This window comes from Heliconius melpomene, chromosome 19, assembly GCF_056956725.1.
Source record: "Heliconius melpomene rosina isolate 202511_hmr_F chromosome 19, ASM5695672v1, whole genome shotgun sequence".
Taxonomy (NCBI): Eukaryota; Metazoa; Arthropoda; class Insecta; order Lepidoptera; family Nymphalidae; genus Heliconius; species Heliconius melpomene.
Window position 1 is genome coordinate 11915112 of NC_140407.1, and position 18379 is coordinate 11933490.

At 35.2% G+C, this 18379-nt stretch overlaps 1 protein-coding gene across 1 annotated transcript in view; it reads right to left on the reverse strand.

Moving 5' to 3' along the window:
• Positions 1-18379, reverse strand: part of LOC146528778 (cilia- and flagella-associated protein 44) — a 29684-nt gene that overhangs the window by 2773 nt on the left and 8532 nt on the right. Inside the window, exons 13-35 of the mRNA XM_085202772.1 lie at positions 15134-15276; positions 14603-14736; positions 13574-13754; positions 13016-13181; positions 11002-11105; positions 10600-10705; positions 10174-10346; positions 9431-9640; positions 8839-8949; positions 7651-7819; positions 6939-7112; positions 6052-6249; positions 5691-5826; positions 5302-5401; positions 4656-4758; positions 4050-4169; positions 3037-3235; positions 2615-2771; positions 2332-2470; positions 1902-2104; positions 1341-1569; positions 746-850; positions 302-409 (exon numbers count right to left, since the gene is read on the reverse strand). Coding sequence (XP_085058898.1) covers positions 302-409; positions 746-850; positions 1341-1569; positions 1902-2104; positions 2332-2470; positions 2615-2771; positions 3037-3235; positions 4050-4169; positions 4656-4758; positions 5302-5401; positions 5691-5826; positions 6052-6249; positions 6939-7112; positions 7651-7819; positions 8839-8949; positions 9431-9640; positions 10174-10346; positions 10600-10705; positions 11002-11105; positions 13016-13181; positions 13574-13754; positions 14603-14736; positions 15134-15276 — 3468 coding nt within the window. The remainder of the gene's footprint in view (positions 1-301; positions 410-745; positions 851-1340; positions 1570-1901; positions 2105-2331; positions 2471-2614; positions 2772-3036; positions 3236-4049; positions 4170-4655; positions 4759-5301; positions 5402-5690; positions 5827-6051; positions 6250-6938; positions 7113-7650; positions 7820-8838; positions 8950-9430; positions 9641-10173; positions 10347-10599; positions 10706-11001; positions 11106-13015; positions 13182-13573; positions 13755-14602; positions 14737-15133; positions 15277-18379) is intronic.

An 18379-nucleotide genomic window follows, 5' to 3' on the forward strand; every position in this document is an offset into this window, starting at 1 on the left:
CATTAGGTACATAGAAATAGACTTATATGACTATATAAACACATTCTTTTTGTGTTTCTTAAGAATTTTATTCTTTAATATTTATTTATACACGTTTTCAACTTGGCTATGCCTACTAACATACATTAAAATTTAATTATTAAAAAATCTATTCTTAACTTTATTGTGGTTGCTAAGTAAAGCTTACTTTCGTAACATTTTTTAAGTGTTATTCCACATAAAGGTAAAATGTATTCCAAAAGGAGCGTGTTTGAATCCCACTACGTAAAAAAAAGTACGTTTTCTAAAAAATATTTCATACCTTTATTTGTTGCATTTGTTGTGAGCGTATGATGCGGAGACGCACTACATCGCGTTGATATTGTTCAGGCTCGTAATCACCAGGCATTATTGTGTAATCTTTGGAAGGCTTATGGAATTTATAATTTTGTTAATATTTTGTGAAATTATCGGTATCCTGCACATGTCAAGGTAGGCAGAGAGAGGGAATCTAGTCTTAAGGCACTTTTGTCCACTTTTTAAATCAACAGCTCTGTTTTGTTACCGGAACGAAAATATTAAAATAGTTTATTCCCCTAGTAGAAATCGACAACACAACTATCGCGTTTACATTCAAGTGATGTGCTGCTGTACTACGACGGCGTCAACTCAATATAATTTTTAAAAAGCAAGAATGATTAAATGCAATTAAATAAGGATATCTATTAAAATATACCAACATTTAGTATAATAGTGTATTTTATACCTTCTGCGGATAGACATCAGCTTGCAAAGCGGCGGCGAGTCTAAGTCGGTCCGAGTACTTATTCAGTGCTGTCAGATATTTTTGTTCTAATTTGCTGTGACGTTTCTGAAAATTAAAATAACTTTTGTTTTTGTTAATATTTTTTTTTATAGTCACTCAATATACTTATATTCAATTTAATATAAAGGAAATAGACGTCAAAGTGCTACGGGCTGTATTTACCTCTATTACTTCTGTTTCGCACAATACTCGCATGCAACAAAATTATTAAAAACTATAACTTCATGTGTAATTTTAGATTTTCTATAATTCTTGTAACAACAACAAATAATGTATGGCAACAAATAATATATGAAGCCAAAGTGGCGCAGTGGCGTAGCGTCCTACTTACTGTAAATACGTTTCTTATGGTTCGTTCTCCACTCGGAGACACGAATTATTATCATTCCCCCTTTTTGATTGACAACACTACGTTGAATCAACTTCTAACCACATAATATCTTTAATTCTGGAGGATAGTCAGTCAGTTTTTTTTTATAGAAAAAAAAAAACGAATATATAACAAGTACATAATGGTGTCAAGTAGTCAACCCACCCGCCACTCAGCGACCTGCGCCAGCAGCACAGGCACGGCGGCGAGCGCGGCGGTGAACTTGTGGCGGCGCGCGAGCTGGCGCAGCAGGTCGTCGAGCGTGCGGTCCACGCGGCGCGGCCGGCCCAGCTTGCGCGTCAGCACGTCGCGCATCTGCGCGCTCAGCTCCTCCGCGCGCGCCTCCATCGCGCGCAGGTCCACGTTCATGCGGAACAGGTGCGTGCGGTTCACTCTAAATAAAAGTTTATTTGATCATGTAAAACAGTAAATATTTAATCTCAAATATTATTTATGTTTGCAATATTCATTACCTAGGTGTAATTATGTAATTATGCATTAGTAAATTTCCTGATACTTATTTTCTAGCTCTAGCTCCTCTTTCCACCCAAACTCAAAATGCTGCATGTTAAACAAACTGTGTGTCATTGTCTTATCAGAAAGAGGAAATAAATATATTTGATATTAAGTTTTTACTCTTTGCTCGACAATCTATAAAATAATCAATTGAAAGATAATATTAAAATTATTAAATGCTGTATAAATGCAATAATTTCTCTTACTGACTTCTGTCTCTGCTTTTGTTGCTTTATCTCGTCTTGTAACTCCAGAACTCTATTACGCAGCTTAGACAACATTTTTTCTGGGAACACAACAGTATGGGAGAGGCCACCGGGTCCAGTGCAGCCACGAAAGGCGGACGCGCGAATCTGGTCATACCGAAGTATGACAACTTGGTCCACGTCGTTCATACAGTTTTGTTTCTCCATCTACACGGAAAAATGGAATTTATAAAATGTACTTTTTTAATTTCCCATTGTATCAATGTCAAAGGGAACATAGTATTAAAACACTCCGTATCTCACGCACCATCCGAATTTCGAGACATTACGTGGCGGAGCTTAACGCAGCGCTATCAATACAAAGAGCTAGGGAATGAATGCGCCACGAAGACCTCAATCAATAATCTCAAAAGATTATTTTTTAACATACATACCATAAACTCTCGAAGTTCCAGTTTCCGTTTCTCTAATTGCACCGAGAATTTTCTTTTAACCTTATTATGAGCGTCAATGTCTTTATGTAGAAGGTCTACGAGTCTATCTTCTTCTAACATATCTTGTTCATATTTATGCCTAAAAAGGCCAATTATTAATTCTTTAAAAAAATATAAAAATATTACAATATAATATGTTATATATTTTAAGACTGTCCGAAGTAATAAAAGTAATGTCATTTAATAAATCTATAAAAAAAAATATCCTTGCTTCACTTCATACCTAGTGTTCCTAAGTTCATAAGTTTTGTTATAAATGTCGACTTCACATCCTTCTGGACATATATTAGGGTCCAATCGTATAGGACCAATATCTCGACTGTCCAAGCTACCTTCATCTTCTTCACTTGAGGACGAACTTGATTCTGACTCCGACGATTCTAAATGATAGTTTAGTTGGCACGTTAGCTTTCTTAAATTCATATTATGTTCTTTTTGGTGCTGATAGTTGCAATTTTATTTTATATGAGAAAAAATCTAGAAATGTATAATTTACATAGCTCAGTGTGAAATTATTAATCTTAGTTCATAAAATAATTAAATATTTATGGCACGACTAATATCCCATAACAACTTATTTTTGATTTGCTTTGATTCTCTGTAACATAAGTTTAAAAAACTTGTCAAATACTAGTTTTATACTACCGTCGTCGTCATGCTCTCGCGGTGGCCGGTATTTCTTCTTAAATATTCTTCTTAAGAAATCTGCAAACTTGTTGTCTTGCACTAGTTTTTTAAACTGTCGCTGTAAATCTTGACATGTCGTATCTAGTTCCTCCTTTTGAGCTTCATGTTCTCCTATACGATGTTTACAGTCTTCTATTTGGTCATTCACGCTTCGCACCTAGTTTTAATAGAGGTATTTAATTACATAATATTTCCTTATTGTAGCGTTGCCAAACTATCGACTGTTTCGCAATGGATAGTTTTAATCTAAAGGCTATGCGATCGATAGGACAATCGATAGTATCGATATTTTCGATAGTATCGAAACTATCGATAGTTTAGAAGAATACAATACTATCGGCGAAGTGCAATACTATCGATACTATCGATAGTACCGTATCTCCTAATCAGAAAAGCATCAATACAATCGATAGTATCGATACTATTGAATGTCTAGGAAACAATAGTATCGATAGAATCGATAGTATCGATACTATCGATTGTTTTGGACTATCGATTGTATGCTAATTTGCGATAGTATCGATACTATCGATACTATTGATACTATCGTGTCCTAGAAATTGAATAGTATCGATACTATCGATAGTATCGATATCTTTCTGACTGGTAGATAGTATTGTACTCTTTTGAACTATCGATAGTGTCGATACTATCGAAATATCGATACTATCGATTAAAATATCGATAGTCCTACTATCGGACAACTATCGATAGAATATCGATAGCCTATCGATAGTCGCCTATCGATCGGCAACACTACCTTATTGCACACTTAAAAAAATAATTGATAATGATTATGCACAAATTTGAATACAAAATTCACAAATATATTTTTTATTAAGCCTAGTACTCTTCAAATTGCTATTATACTAATTTAGTTCTTTAATTAAAGTTAATTTAATAATTAAAATTAAGTACATATATATAAAAAATTAGTTACATATATTTACCTAATAATATAAAAAATATACCTGCATTAATTTAGTATACACTCTCTCGGCCAGTCTGTCCTCGTGTGCCTCGAATCGGTTCAACACAGTCATTTCTCGATGCAATTGATACAAGTGAAGCTCGAGCAATTGATTTTTCTCCTATTCATAAGTAATAATATTGCGATATAAGTATTTATGTTTATTTTTTATCATACGAATTATCTATTTTACTAGATAAAAAATGTTTTATAATTTGGAAAATAATAACGCCTCTTAATATATACTTCTTGGATTCTCAATTATATAACGCTACTAAATTGAATTCATGTCGTAGTGTGTATTTACGATTTAAAGGAACTACTATTCCTTTATACACATAGGTAAATAGCATCTTTAGATCTATACGCGTCAAAAAATAAATTATTTTTTTAAGCAAGCTTTCTATTCAAAATTTTTGTTCATTAAGCAAGAAAATTGAATATTAGACGACGTTAACACGATGGTTGTGGTTTCGATTATAACTCGGGGAAATCCATTATTTACATTTTTTCCCTCTCAAAACGCAAAGCGCGAAGTTTAGTTGCTTCATTCAACACATAATGTCTCAAGAACGAGGGTAACAGACGATGACGTGTTGTATCGTACCTGCACCCGGACTCGCTCACGTTGCAATTGTTGGAGTCTAGCATCAAACTGTTGGACCAAGACATCTGCTTCAGCTAGCAACATGTCTTGCTCGTATAAGTGCCTGTCAATAAAATGATTGTAAAATACATATAACTAATTTCTGTTAAAAGTATTATAAATTACATAAATTGGAATAATATTTAGATTTAACTTAGAGATTGCCTTTATTTTTGATATTTTGACTTTTTTCCTTGTACTATTCGTCGCCCTATTCGTTTGTGTGAAATATGGTATGCTCTAAAAAATAAATCTTATTTTTTTTCTTTATTTATCAATTTATAATGCCTGCTTTTATAACGCTAAAATAATCTTTAACATCAGCCAACGTTGCCCCGTGGGATAAGAAATGTGTACCTGTGTAAAAGTTTTAATTTTTATTTTATTCATTTTAAATTATAAAAAATATATATTTCTGAAATTTCTTTCAATACTCATTTACGTTTCCCAGTAAATTAACAAGCTTACAATGACAATTTCATTTTCACACATTTAGTAGCGCGCAAGTAAATGTGTTCTGTGGTAGCGCGTGTGAGCTTGCCTGCGATAGTCGCTTCTCTAACATTAACTCTGTAGGTTTTTTATATGTATTTAATAATTTATTAACCTCTCAATTCTCCTTTCACGGATTTCTTTTTCAATATCAGTAGATTCTTGGTCTGGCTTCGGTTTTATTAATTCCCAGGACGCAGCGAGTGGTCGTGATTCTACAAAAATCCAAATATATCTTAGATAAAGTATAAAAATTAAATCGTAGCCGGTCTCGATTCAGCACCTCTTAACACTAAAACAGCTTTTTTATTTACATTGTAAGCATTTTTGTAAGGACATTATTACACTATTCCGGAAACCTATAACTGATACAAAGTTTTACTTATTATTTTAAAAGTTATTTAATGACTTATTTACTTCGTACGTTTTATTTTGAACTAATTTTATTTTATGATATAAGTAAGACAGGTAAGTTTAAAATTTTGTAAATATATTTTCACATGCCTGTCAATGGCACAAATCTGGTCACTCTCGGTTGTCGGACTCGTTGTTGTGGATATAACATAGATTTTTTTTTCTCTGAGGGTCTTCTGATGGTCGTAGTTCTATGGCTTGACGGTGCAATGATTTTGGGCTTAACCTACAAGGATAAAACGTGTACATTGTAATTTATTCATACTTTTTGTTAGTGTTAACACGCTATATGTATCTAATTTATAAAAAACTAACAATATATTTAATTATATTATGTAGACATTAAGTTTAATTAAATATATTTAAGGATAAACTATCAATTTGGTATGTAGTTATATTGTTTGGTTGTATATTCTTACATTTACTTAATTCTTATATAAAAATTTCAAACCTCGAGATTTTTTTCAGGAAATTCCAAATCGTCATCAATATCTGGCACAGGGGGAGGTTGCTTCGCTAGCTTGTGGGGTATTTCACTTCGTATTTCAGTTAGTCGTCGACCTATGTCTTGCATTTTCGTAACCAACCACAACTTTTGTTCTCTCAGTTGTAACACTTTCTCATTAAATTCCCGTTTGTGGTCATAAATCTGGCAAGATTTGTTTGTATTTTTAAAAAATAACGATTTCTTATACAATTTAGGCGTATGATAAGAAGTTATTTAAAACATAACAATTTTTTTTTATTTTTTTTAATATTTTATTTTTCATACTTGTATATTATAAAGCTGAAGAGTTCGTTTGTTTGAATGTGCTTATATCAAAAACAGTAGTTCCTGGTCGAAAAAAATGTTTTTGTGTCGTAGAATTAGACAGATATTATTTTTAAAACAAAGATAATCCACATTTTCATCTCATATATCTATGTATTTTTTTTTATTTATTTATATATTTATTATAATCTATATGTATATACAATATGTGTATGTATGAAACATCTATATATTTTATATAGTATGTATATGTATATCGACTTATATATTTGTTTTAATTATGTATTTATATGTTATAATATATTATGTGTATTTTGTTTTGTTTGTGCTTAATTAACTAAATGTTTAAAATAATAACTTAATTGTACTATGATCTCACCCGCTACTTGTAACTCATCCACATCCGCTGGTTGGCTGGAAGAGATCTTTTATAGAGATAATTCCACCTTTGTGAACTAAATGTATCTTATTGTTTCCTTATGTATATTTTGTGCAATAAAGAATATTATATATAAAATATATCTATAAGTTATTTTAGACTTTATTTTTAACAAAAAAAAGTAAACCTCTTTCCTCGCAAGACAAACACGCAATTGTGTATTATGTCCTTGTGGCGCCACGTAATCTGATTGTGTCTTTAGAACTCTATTGCCAATAGTTGCTTCGGCCTCTTTTAGCGCTTCCGCAGCTCCAGGAGGCAAGGCGTGTGCGTCTGGCTTCCGAGACAAGTGCTCTTGAAACTGATCAACATTTATATATATATTTTTTCAGTTTCACGCTGATCCTGCATATATCAGGGTAAGCCGAGGGAACCTAGTGTTAATACATTAAATTCACCACGCACCGCCCAAATTTCGAGATATTGCGGAAGTTGAAAGAGAGAGAGAGAGAGAGAATTTTTCGAAATTTTTCACACTAGGCATTATACTCGCTACACTACTGTTTTATGTGAGATATAGCTTGAAACTGAATAAATGAAGTAAGACAAATGAGGGTCTTGCTTTTCATAAGGTAAATACTTGTAATTATAATATTTAATATTATTTTATGAAATAAACAATGTCTATCAAAAATAAAGAAAGAGAAAAATATACAGTTATTAATAAAACAGTACTGAAATTTCTACAGGTAATAACATACCTATATAAAATTTAAAGAAATTTGCTGTAAAAATACTATGATTGAATAAAATAAAGTGTAGATTTCTTAAATCTCTAGTTTTTTAAAATAGTTAAGTGGTAATTTTATTAAAATTCTAAAAGAAATATACATTTTTACCTCTATAAACTGTACGTGATGTCGATTCAGTCTCTGATAATAATTTCGAAGCGCTTTCTTTAAAGGGTGCGAAGGATTTGGCGGAAGGCCTAGAAGAAACGATGCCACTTTAGGTGGCCCAATTGATGTTTTTTTCGCAGTCACTCTTTGTGTAGTTGATTCTGTCCGCCTATAAATATTATAATTAAAATTTAAAATTTCCGTTTTAAAAAAGCCAGTCGTGTGAAGAGGCGCAAAGTGAGACAGTAAACGCGAAAGGTTGTGGGTTTGATTCGAGGAACTGAAGAATTAAAATTAAAATTAAATTAAAATTTTCCATTTTCTTCGCTCTTGTGTGGGGGCAAAGCGCAGCGTTGAGTTCCGCCACGGGATACAACGTAAAAAAAAGATTAATTACATAAATGTTCCTATACAAAAGTGTAAAATGTAGAGTTTTAGCAATAAAATTTTGCCCATTGTTAAGCTATTTATAATATAGTATACAGGGTGGAATTGTCAGCACCACTTTAAATGAAACCACAGTTTTAACTACTCTATTAAAGCCTAATATAATTCGGAAAAAAAATTATTTCCAAAAATGAAAAAGTTATTTTTTCAAACAAAATAAATAATAAAATTATCGTTTTAAAATAAAACGCCATTTGTAAAGTATAACATAGGCACGCACACACTTACCTGTCAAATCGGAAACGTCGCACACGTATGTGTGCGTCACACGAAATACAGGTATGGAAAAAAATCGTGAAATGAAAAAAAAATCCTACATCCAAACTGTTGAGGTACCTTGCTTAATTTCTTAGGTGTGGGTTTGAAATATATTACCCTATATACAGTTTCAATAAAAGAAGCGCTGCCTCTTCCACCCTGTATAATAATATAGTCATAAGGAAATGGACTGAAATTTATTGATGAACTTGGAGCAATATTCAAATTATAATTTATTTCAGTGTTAGCAAATTATCAATATTTTTTAAGATTCTGAAAAACATCATTTTTTGAGTGAATACATTCTTGTAAATCGGTACTATGCCTATATAAAATGCGTTGAAATCACTTACCTTTTTTCTTTTTCAATTAATTTAAATAAATCTAAATTCCTAATGTCGGCATGTAAAAGAAATAGGTACGATTTAAATAAATTTTTAGTCCATAAAAGAGATTTATCCTACAATTATAAAAGATTTTCACCTTCCCCGCAGAGCAGCCTCAGCCATTTTTTCATGAACTTCTTGCAATTGTATATAAAATGCACGTGAGAGATTTTTCTGTCGTAAAGGCCTTATCATAACTTCTGGATCTCTGTTACAAAATCACTCAATTACATAAAATATTTAATTAAGTTGAATGTCTAAATAATGATTATCTTATAATACTATTTATACACATACAAAAACTGAAATCAGATAAAATGGTCAAAAATAATACATAATTTACAATTTGTTCTTTTAATAAAATAAACGACGTGATAAATTTAACTGATATTTTGGCCTTTAAGATAAAAAATGCAGAGGCACAAGCGTGCGACTGTAAGCGCGACAGATCGATTTAGGAATGGAGTAGGCTCCAGATGCCTCCAGAATTCGGACGGAAGTGTTTTAATGGGAACGGAGTGTTTTGACACTAGGTTCCCAGGTTCCCTCGGCCCACACTGTTATATACGGGATATAATGTGAAGTTAAAAAAATAGTTTATACCTTAGAGTTTGTCCTTTGGACCAGGAAGTTTTTTTTATACATAAAATATGTATAAAAACATCTCTATATTAAATACTAAGCCTTACCTTATCGCTTTGAGAGTAAATGGGAACACGTCCAATTGTATAATGTTTCTTGAATACATTTTATGTAAAGCTAGATCTGATGCTTCCAATTGATGGGCTAATTTACGCCGAGTAAGAGCTTTAGCTACGTCAAGTTCTTGTTCTTGGACAGCAAGAGGGCGAGGATCCAAAGTCACATCAATTTGTTGCGAATACGGTAGTGCCCGATTGCTTAATTTATTAGACAATAATTATATTTAATTAATAAAAGTGTATATATAATTTTGCTAGGGGTTATTATCGGGGTGGTATAATAAAGCGCCTCCAAATCTATTTTTTATACAATTTATAATATCCCAAAAATTATATAATATCCCATAAATTATTAAGTTAAGGGGGTAACACCCTTACTAAGGGTTAGAGGCAAAAAATTGGTATATCGCTAATTCGGATAAAATGCAACATAATCATATTAAAAACAATTGATTAGAAACCACTGCAGCTTGCCCATGCTTAAACGGCCAGACCCTTTGTGGCCGTCCTGGCGCATCGGCACAGTGTCTGACTGACAGTTGTGGTTTCAATTCCTACTCGGGGGGAATAAATCTTGTAATAAATTGTACAAGGACGTTCTTTGCAACACGCAATGTCTTGAATTGGGCAGCACGGAGTGACTTAACACTAGGTTCTCTCTGCCTAACTTACTATATACAGGGTACAGCATAAAACTAAAAAAAAATGCATAAAACATTGAAATAACTCACGCCTTTATCAATTTAGTATATTCTGCCGAAAGTTCTGCGAGTTGATCGCGAACACGTTTCTTGTGTGCATTGGCGATTGCTATCATTTTGTCGTACTCTTCTTTTTGCTTAAGCTCTTCATGAGACATTATTTCTCCATCCAGAGTACTTGGTTCCCTCATTTTTTCCACTTTCTGAAAAAGAAAAAAATTACTTGTAATTCTTTATAATATTTAATTGAGCTAACTGTTGACAGACAGAAGCACTTTATAGAAGAAAAAAATATCAAAAAATGTACAATTGAAATAGCTTAGATAATAGTTCTAAAATTCAGAGCGACATGGCGTCCAGCGTTTTCATCCGTAGAATCGAGACAAGTGTCTCAAAAAGTTTGTCAAGAAGTTTTTTGAAAAGTTTCAAAGTTTCAATTACGAATGTTACACTCACAGGAACTTCTGCACTTGGTGGTAGAACGGGTGGTGGTAATAATGGCTCTGTAAAATTGATCACATAAGAAAATATATTACCATCTGATCCACTAGTAAATAAAAACCTGAAAAAGGAATAAAAAATATTAGTAGAAATACATTACTAATACATATACCAGAGGCCAGCCGTGGCACAATAGCAAAAAATGTGCCTGTAATCGCGACTGGTAGTGCGTTCAATTCCCATTCGAAGTAATGAAATATTTATTTAAATTTATATTATTTTCATTTCTTCCCTCTAGTATCGAAGAAAAAGCGCGGCGTTGAATTACTTCACTCAACACCCCTCAACTTCCCTCTGCCTAACCTGCTGTGTGCGAGATACAGGGTGATGCTGTAAAAAAAACATATACATGTATACCTTCCATCTGAACTGAATTCCATACACGTAATAGCGCCTGTGTAGTAGTCATGCATTGGAAGGTAATAGTTGTCAAGTAGATCAATACGTGGCGTTGGTTGAGTCTAGAGATATTATGATATATAAAGAAATCAATTAAATTAAAATGACATTAAACAATATTTCACACTAAGGTTACAAATATATATTTTAAAAGAACCATATATATACCCATATCTCATAAAGTACAGGGGGAGTCATATTGAACTTTCCGGTTTTGGAAGGACGTTGCACGAAGAAGGGAAGGAGTAGAAGGGTGGGGATGGTGTCATTAGACGCGCCATGACATGCAGTTTTAGTGTGAGCAATGGCTTGGTCGGGACAACATCGTGCGTTCGTAGTTGAAGAGTTTATTAAAAATGGCGGCTCCGTGATCACAACACAGCGTGCGTTCCGTTTACATTTTGCTATTGGTCGACGTGATCCCATTCCCACTGGACCAACAATCAGAAATTGGGTATCAAATTTTAGAGCAACATCATCAGCATTAAAAACAAGACCACAAGGCCGAATTAGGACGTCAACGTCAGCGGAAAACGTGGATAGAGTGCGGGCTTCAATTCAACAATCCCCTCGGCGTTCTGTTCGGAAACATGCCGCTTCACTAGGATTATCTTTCAGTAGTGTCCGCAGAATACTGCATAGAGACCTTAAATTTCACCCATACAAGATTCAGGTAGTGCAAGAATTAACAGTTAGAGACTTAGACACACGAACAAATTTATGCCGCGACATTCAGCAGATCCCCCGCACTGCTGTTTTGATCTTCAGTGATGAGGCACATTCATCACCTCGCCGGAACTGTCAACAAACAGAATTTTCGATACTGGGCTGAGAATAACCCACGAAACCTACACGAACGACCACTTCACAGCCCTCGAGTGACAGTGTGGTGCGCTATTGCAGAGTTTGGTGTGTGGGGTCCCTATTTTTTTGAAGAAGATGGTCAAGTCGTCACAGTTACCTCTGCTCGGTATTGCGACATGCTTGAAACTTTTCTGAAACCGAAATTGGAGGAATTAACGCAGAATCATGACAACGATAACATCTGGTTCCAACAAGATGGTGCTACAGCCCATACATCCAGGCGTTCAATGGAAATCCTGCGACAAATGTTTCCCGGTCATCTCATTTCTTTGCGAGGTGACGTTGGGTGGCCGCCGAGATCACCTGATTTAACCCCCTGCGATTTCTTTCTCTGGGGTTACCTGAAGGAAAAGGTGTACACGCATCGTCCCCGAACCATCGATGAACTGAAGGCTGCAATCACGGAAGAAATCAATGCTATTCCGCTGAATATGACTCGACGAGTAATGGACAACTTCCGGGAAAGGCTTCAGCAGTGTGTGGTCAATGGAGGTAGACATTTACAGGATATCATTTTTAAAACCAACTAAATTAAAACTGCATGTTATGTGCTCTCAAACAATAAAATAATTTTTACTGCATGTCGCTTTGTTTTTAATACACACCTTATTGAAATCGGAAAGTTCAATATGACTCACCCTGTATATAAGATACTCATGAAATATAATAAAACACCTACAAGCATAATCAACACATAATATAAGTAGGTATTTGTTGTTATATATAAAATACTGATTAAATCAGCTTCATGCTGTATCCCCCACTCAGCAGGGTAGGCAGAGGGAACCTAGTGTTAAGACGCTCCGTTCCCCACTTTCTGCCAAATTCTGGAGGCATTGTGTGTTGAGTAGCAGAACTCAACGCCGTGCTTTGCCTCGAAGCCAGAACGAAGAAATGGAAATATAAACGTAAATAAATATTTTACTTGCTCAAGTGGGGATCAAACCCACAACCGTCGCGTTGCAGTTACACCCTTGTGCCGCTGCGCCACTTTATAATATATTAAAATAATAATGAATCTATAAATCTAAAGTTCACTTTAAAAATTTAATAGAAGCGTATTGACATTTTTAGAATTATGAATAATTAATAATTAATTATGACACACCTCCTCCTTCGCTAAGCGCCTTCCTTTTAATTTTTTAAGAAGCTTTTGTTGTGCTAGCTTCCAAGTCATATAGTGATGTTCCGATGTGTCTTCCTCTTCATTGGGCATACGGACCATACGAATATAACCACAATTGGTTCCAATAATTAGATAACGATTCTCACAACTGTTAAAATATAAATTGAGAATTTAATTTTTAAAATAACCGATTGGACCCGGTTTTAGCGAGAAGACTAAGTCTACTATGCTTCAAGTATACGGAATACAAAGATTGTAGTGGCGTGCCACTGGGTTGACCTCAATTTCTAAGCTAAACTAAGCTTACTTACCTAAGTAAGCTTTACATAAAGTAAAAAATAGTAAATTATCGGTTTACATAAAGCAAGGAATGCGCCGCATTTCAACCCGTCATCACACTTACACTTACATACATAGTACCCAATCTCACTCAAATGCATCAGCTTACCTCTTTCGTGTTGTATCTATATACAGAGAAATATCTACACAGATTGATCGATTTTTGGCAAATACCGAAGACCATAAAATACATAAACTTACACAAATCTCAATGCAGTTATATCGTCACACCAGGCCCCGGGAATGGGTGCGTATTTCAACACTTTATTATGTCCAGGTTTGACTAGAATAAGAGCCCCTGTACCTTGTTGCACCACCCATATACCTTCATCGCAGTACTCAGCCCACGTTATAGTTGTCCCTACGCCATCCTCACTTTCAACTAAAAATGAAGCAAATTATTTAAAATTAAAATTTGATCAGATTATAAGCATATATTTAGTATAGAACTACTATAAAATTTGCAAATGATCAGGATGCCATAAAATTTCAATAATAAAAATGTAGTAGCCCAGATACTGAGTTCGCGAATCGCGAAAGGCAAAGATTTTATTTTCTTTTTCACTTGGACGATATTTTCGCGGGTAATCAGAGAAAACCTATGTTAAGTGCATGTTTTGACTCCCCTTAATTTTTTGAAAACTTTGCGAGCTAAGTGGCGAAACTCAACGCCGCATTTTTTCACCAGAGTGGGGGAACGATAAACAACGATATGGTTTATTTAAAGAGATCGTATCACGAAATGTGTATATTAAAAAATAAAATGGCCAGAGATTGGGTTAAAACTGTAATTATGTCTGTTTAAATGACGTTTTGCTTGAAAGTCCTAAGAAAATAAAGTTTTGATAGTTTATTAAATCGAAAGGTCACTCACTCATCACGAAATCTCAGAAACTACAAGTGCTAGGAATCTCATATGTTGCGTAGGAGTTATTTATAGGACGTAGGTGCTCGCTAAGATGGGCATTTGCAATATTCGACTTCTAAGGGGGTGTTTTTGGAGTTGAAAGTTTGTATGAAACTTCGTTACTACAAATGCTAGGAGTCTTAAATTTTGCATGGACGTCACTCATAGGACGTAGGTACTCATGGAGACAGAAATTAATAATAACGTAGTTAACGCAGGCGAAGCCGCGGGCGGGCTGCTAGTAATATATATGATCATCACTTCACACATAAATAAAAAAAATATAGATTTCTAGTGATTTTGTTAAAAGGAAATGATAGTACTCAGTTGTATTTCGCCAATCCACTCTTCCTCTTCCTCATCTTTTTCTTTTTCACTTTCTTCTGCTGCTTTTCTTAAAGCCTCTTCGTCAATGCTAGCTAAATCTTCCTCGGTAGGAAATGGTCTATTCTGCATGCTGCATAAAATAATTGTGACAAATAAGTTTTTTTTTTTTAAAATACAACTACATGACCATTAATGTCCGTAACTGTATCTTTGTCACTGATCAATAAGTAGAAGTACCTACTAATTCTATTTAGTATTTTAATATATAGGTAGGTACATTGTACGCATGAATTATGTTATTTTTTTAACTTCACTTTTCTCCAACACGCACAATGTCTTAGGAATTCTGCAGAATATTAGGAACGGTAATTTCTTAATGGGAATAGAGCGTCTTAATACTAGGTTCCCAGGTTCCCACTGCTTATCCTGCTATCGCAAATATATATCGCAAATAACCATTTATTGAACACTTTACATAATGTTATTTCGTGATGCTAGAAAACGATTGCACTAAAAATATTACTTACAAATACTTCTTCACAAGAATTTCCTTATAAGATGTAAACTCTTGCTTAAATGTCGTGATATCAGAATAATTTTTGACAGATACATTAGGTAGCACTGTTTCAATGATAATTCCCAATTGTCCACAAAGAAGAAGAACTCGTTCCTTAAATATAATCTACGTTATAGGTTCGTAACAAATGGATATATACTTAGGAGACTTCTGTGCTACAAATGTCAACTGTCAAATATAGTACTGCAATGTGTCAATGTCATTTTGACATCCCGCTCTTTTCATTTTGTTATTAAGTTACTAATTTAAGCGGGAAGACATATTTGGCCCTCACATACTTGAGGTTACACGTGTTGTAGTCGATGTGATTTGTTACTAGGTTGTTAATAGATAATTATTAGCAAGTTATAAAGTAATTTAAATGTTTTAATTAATAAATAATGTGAATTGGTTAAAGAGCTGCTATAATTAACACTGAGTAAATACCTATATGTGTTTTCGAATGTTGATGGTGTTTTATATAAGTTTCTAGTTATTTATACTTCAGTTTATAATTATTTTGATTTATAATAAATAAGATTGTATTTGTAACATTAGTGTTGTATAGTTTTCTTTTGATATTTCACTTCTGAAACCTAATTTCAGAAGTGGGATACCTATCTAAGCCCATCAGGCCAGATCCTTGTACCTTATAATTTTGTTATTTTTGTGAAAGCAAATAAAACACCAGTTTCATCATTTCTCTTTTCTTAAATTATTTATTGCTTATATAGAAATACAGTGTTAAATATGGGTGATGCTGGAAGTAAATCACAAAACAAATCACGTCGACCGGACACGACACGTGGTCGCGGTTAGCGAGATAGGTTAAGTCATTTGAAAGCCATGTTATGAGACTCGAGCGCTAAGGGTGTCTCGAGCGCTCGCGCTGGTGCTTTCATGGTCCTGTTGCAGGACATTCATGCCGCCGCCGTGCCGCTATGAGGTGCTTCTGCTCCCACGACAAGTGACGCGTCCCCGCGCGTCTCTGTGTACCTCTGCTGGCGACGTGCCACGCTTGCCTGAGCGTCTTGGTGTGCCTCTGCACGACCTCAGCTCGCGATGCGCGACGCTTTCCTGAGCGTCTTGGTGTGCCTCTGCACGACCTCAGCTCGCGATGCGCGACGCTTTCCTGCGCGTCTTGGTGTGCCTCTGCACGCCCTCAGCTCGCGATGCGCGACGCTTACCTGAGCGTCTTGGTGTGCCTCTGCACGCGCTCAGCTCGCGATGCGCGACGCTTTCCTGCGCGTCTTGGTGTGCCTCTGCACGCGCTCAGCTCGCGATGCGCGACGCTTACCTGGGCGTCTTGGTGTGCCTCTGCACGCTCTCAGCTCGCGATGTGCGACGCATTCCTACGCATCTTGGTGTGCGTCTGCACACCCTCTGCTCGCAATGTGCGATGCGTCTGCGAGACTGCTCGCGATGCGCAATAAGTTCCTGAGCGCCACTGCTCGGGATGCGGTCCCCGCGCATATCTGCGCGCCACTGCTCGCGATGCGGTCCCCGCGCATATCTGCGCGCCACTGCTCGCAATGCGGTCCCCGCGCGTATCTGCGCGCTACTGCTCTCGATGCGGTTCCCGCGCGTGACTGCGCGCCTCTGATACTGATGAGCGACGCGTCCCCGCACGTGTATGCGCGCTTCTGCTCGCAATGCGCGACGCGTCTCTGTGTGTCTCCAGGTATCTGAGTGCCTCTACTGGTGAGCATTACAATGCATTTCTTTGGAGATTAGACAAACTTGAAAAAGGTACACAAAACAATATTTCTTCTCATAATTCAACCTGTCATGCTAGTTTGATAAAAACAAATTTAAATGATTAACTGTTAGATTTGATACTTTTCCCAAAGGTGCATTATCTGAATGTATGGCCTCTGATACCTTATCACCTTCTCAATTTACTTCAGGGGTTACCAAGTTAGCCCGTAATCTTTCTGATGCATTGTCTTCTTTAAATATTTGAATAATACAAAACTATTTTATATCAAACTTTGACTCTGTTATCAATGATATTGAGCTATAGTATGAGGAGGTGGAGAGGGTTAGAAGTGCTAATAACTGGAATGATTCAGAATGTTTATCACATGACTCTGGGCGCCTTAAGGGTGATGTTCATGGTTGAATGAGTGAGTGAGTGATTACTGGTGATCATAGGTGGTTGATGTTTTATGCAGGCTGATTCTGAAGAGTCCTGTGGTTGTGCTTAGTGTGCTAGAGGAGAGACGCGTGCCAGTTTGCCTTGAGATGATTCTTGTCAATGTATATAGGGCTTAGTGAATTGAATTGAATTCTTGATATATGGCGTTTCGAGCTTGCCAGATGAGCACAATTCAGTTGAGCATAAATCAGTGACTAAAAAAAAAAAAAGAAAGACAAGAGATTCATAGCTTAATAATTGGGCGTCCGTTACACATTTCTTTTAGATTGGAACAATTTTATTGTTGGTGAAGGAGGTGTGAGTAACATTGGATAAGGAAACCTATGAATGGTAGCAGTATGACTTGTAACCTTTGTTTGTTCTGAAATGTTTGTTGTGTGAGGAAGAACCAATAAACTGTACCTTAGAGAGTGAGTAATACTGTTACTTTGTTGGAAGGAAATGGTTTTGTTTCCTTGGCTATTGATGAGCTCTCACTTGGAGGGTGAGTAATACTGTTAATTTGTTGGAAGGAAATGGTTTTGTTTCCTTGGCTATTGATGAGCTCTCGCTTGGAGCGGACTTGATAGTTGTTCTGAGATCTTGCATGCCTGTTCTAGTTATTATAGATGCTGATGTTATTGTATGTAGAATGTGCGTGTTGTTATGTACATTTGGCTTAAAGTTGTTTTAAAAAAAAAAAAGATTAATCAATTAAAAAGAGATTTGGTAATAATTTAAAACATATTAATTAGTCTCAATCATAAAACGAATAGAATTGAGTCACAGTGGAAATAGAAAAATGTGTGGCTGTTAGGAGAGTTTCAGGTAGACTAACTATGTTTTATACTAATGACTTATTAATGCATACATAGTATTGAAGTGATGCAATGCTGCAGATAAGAGTGCAGACCTTGTATATAACTTAGGATTTATTAAATTAAACAAATTAGGATTATTAATATTTTTAATTTATGTGCAATTGCAACAATTGTCTGCTATAAGATTGAAATCAGAATGAGTAGAATTTAATTTAATTGTTGGATTAATTGAACTAATAAATTTTACATAACAAGTAAA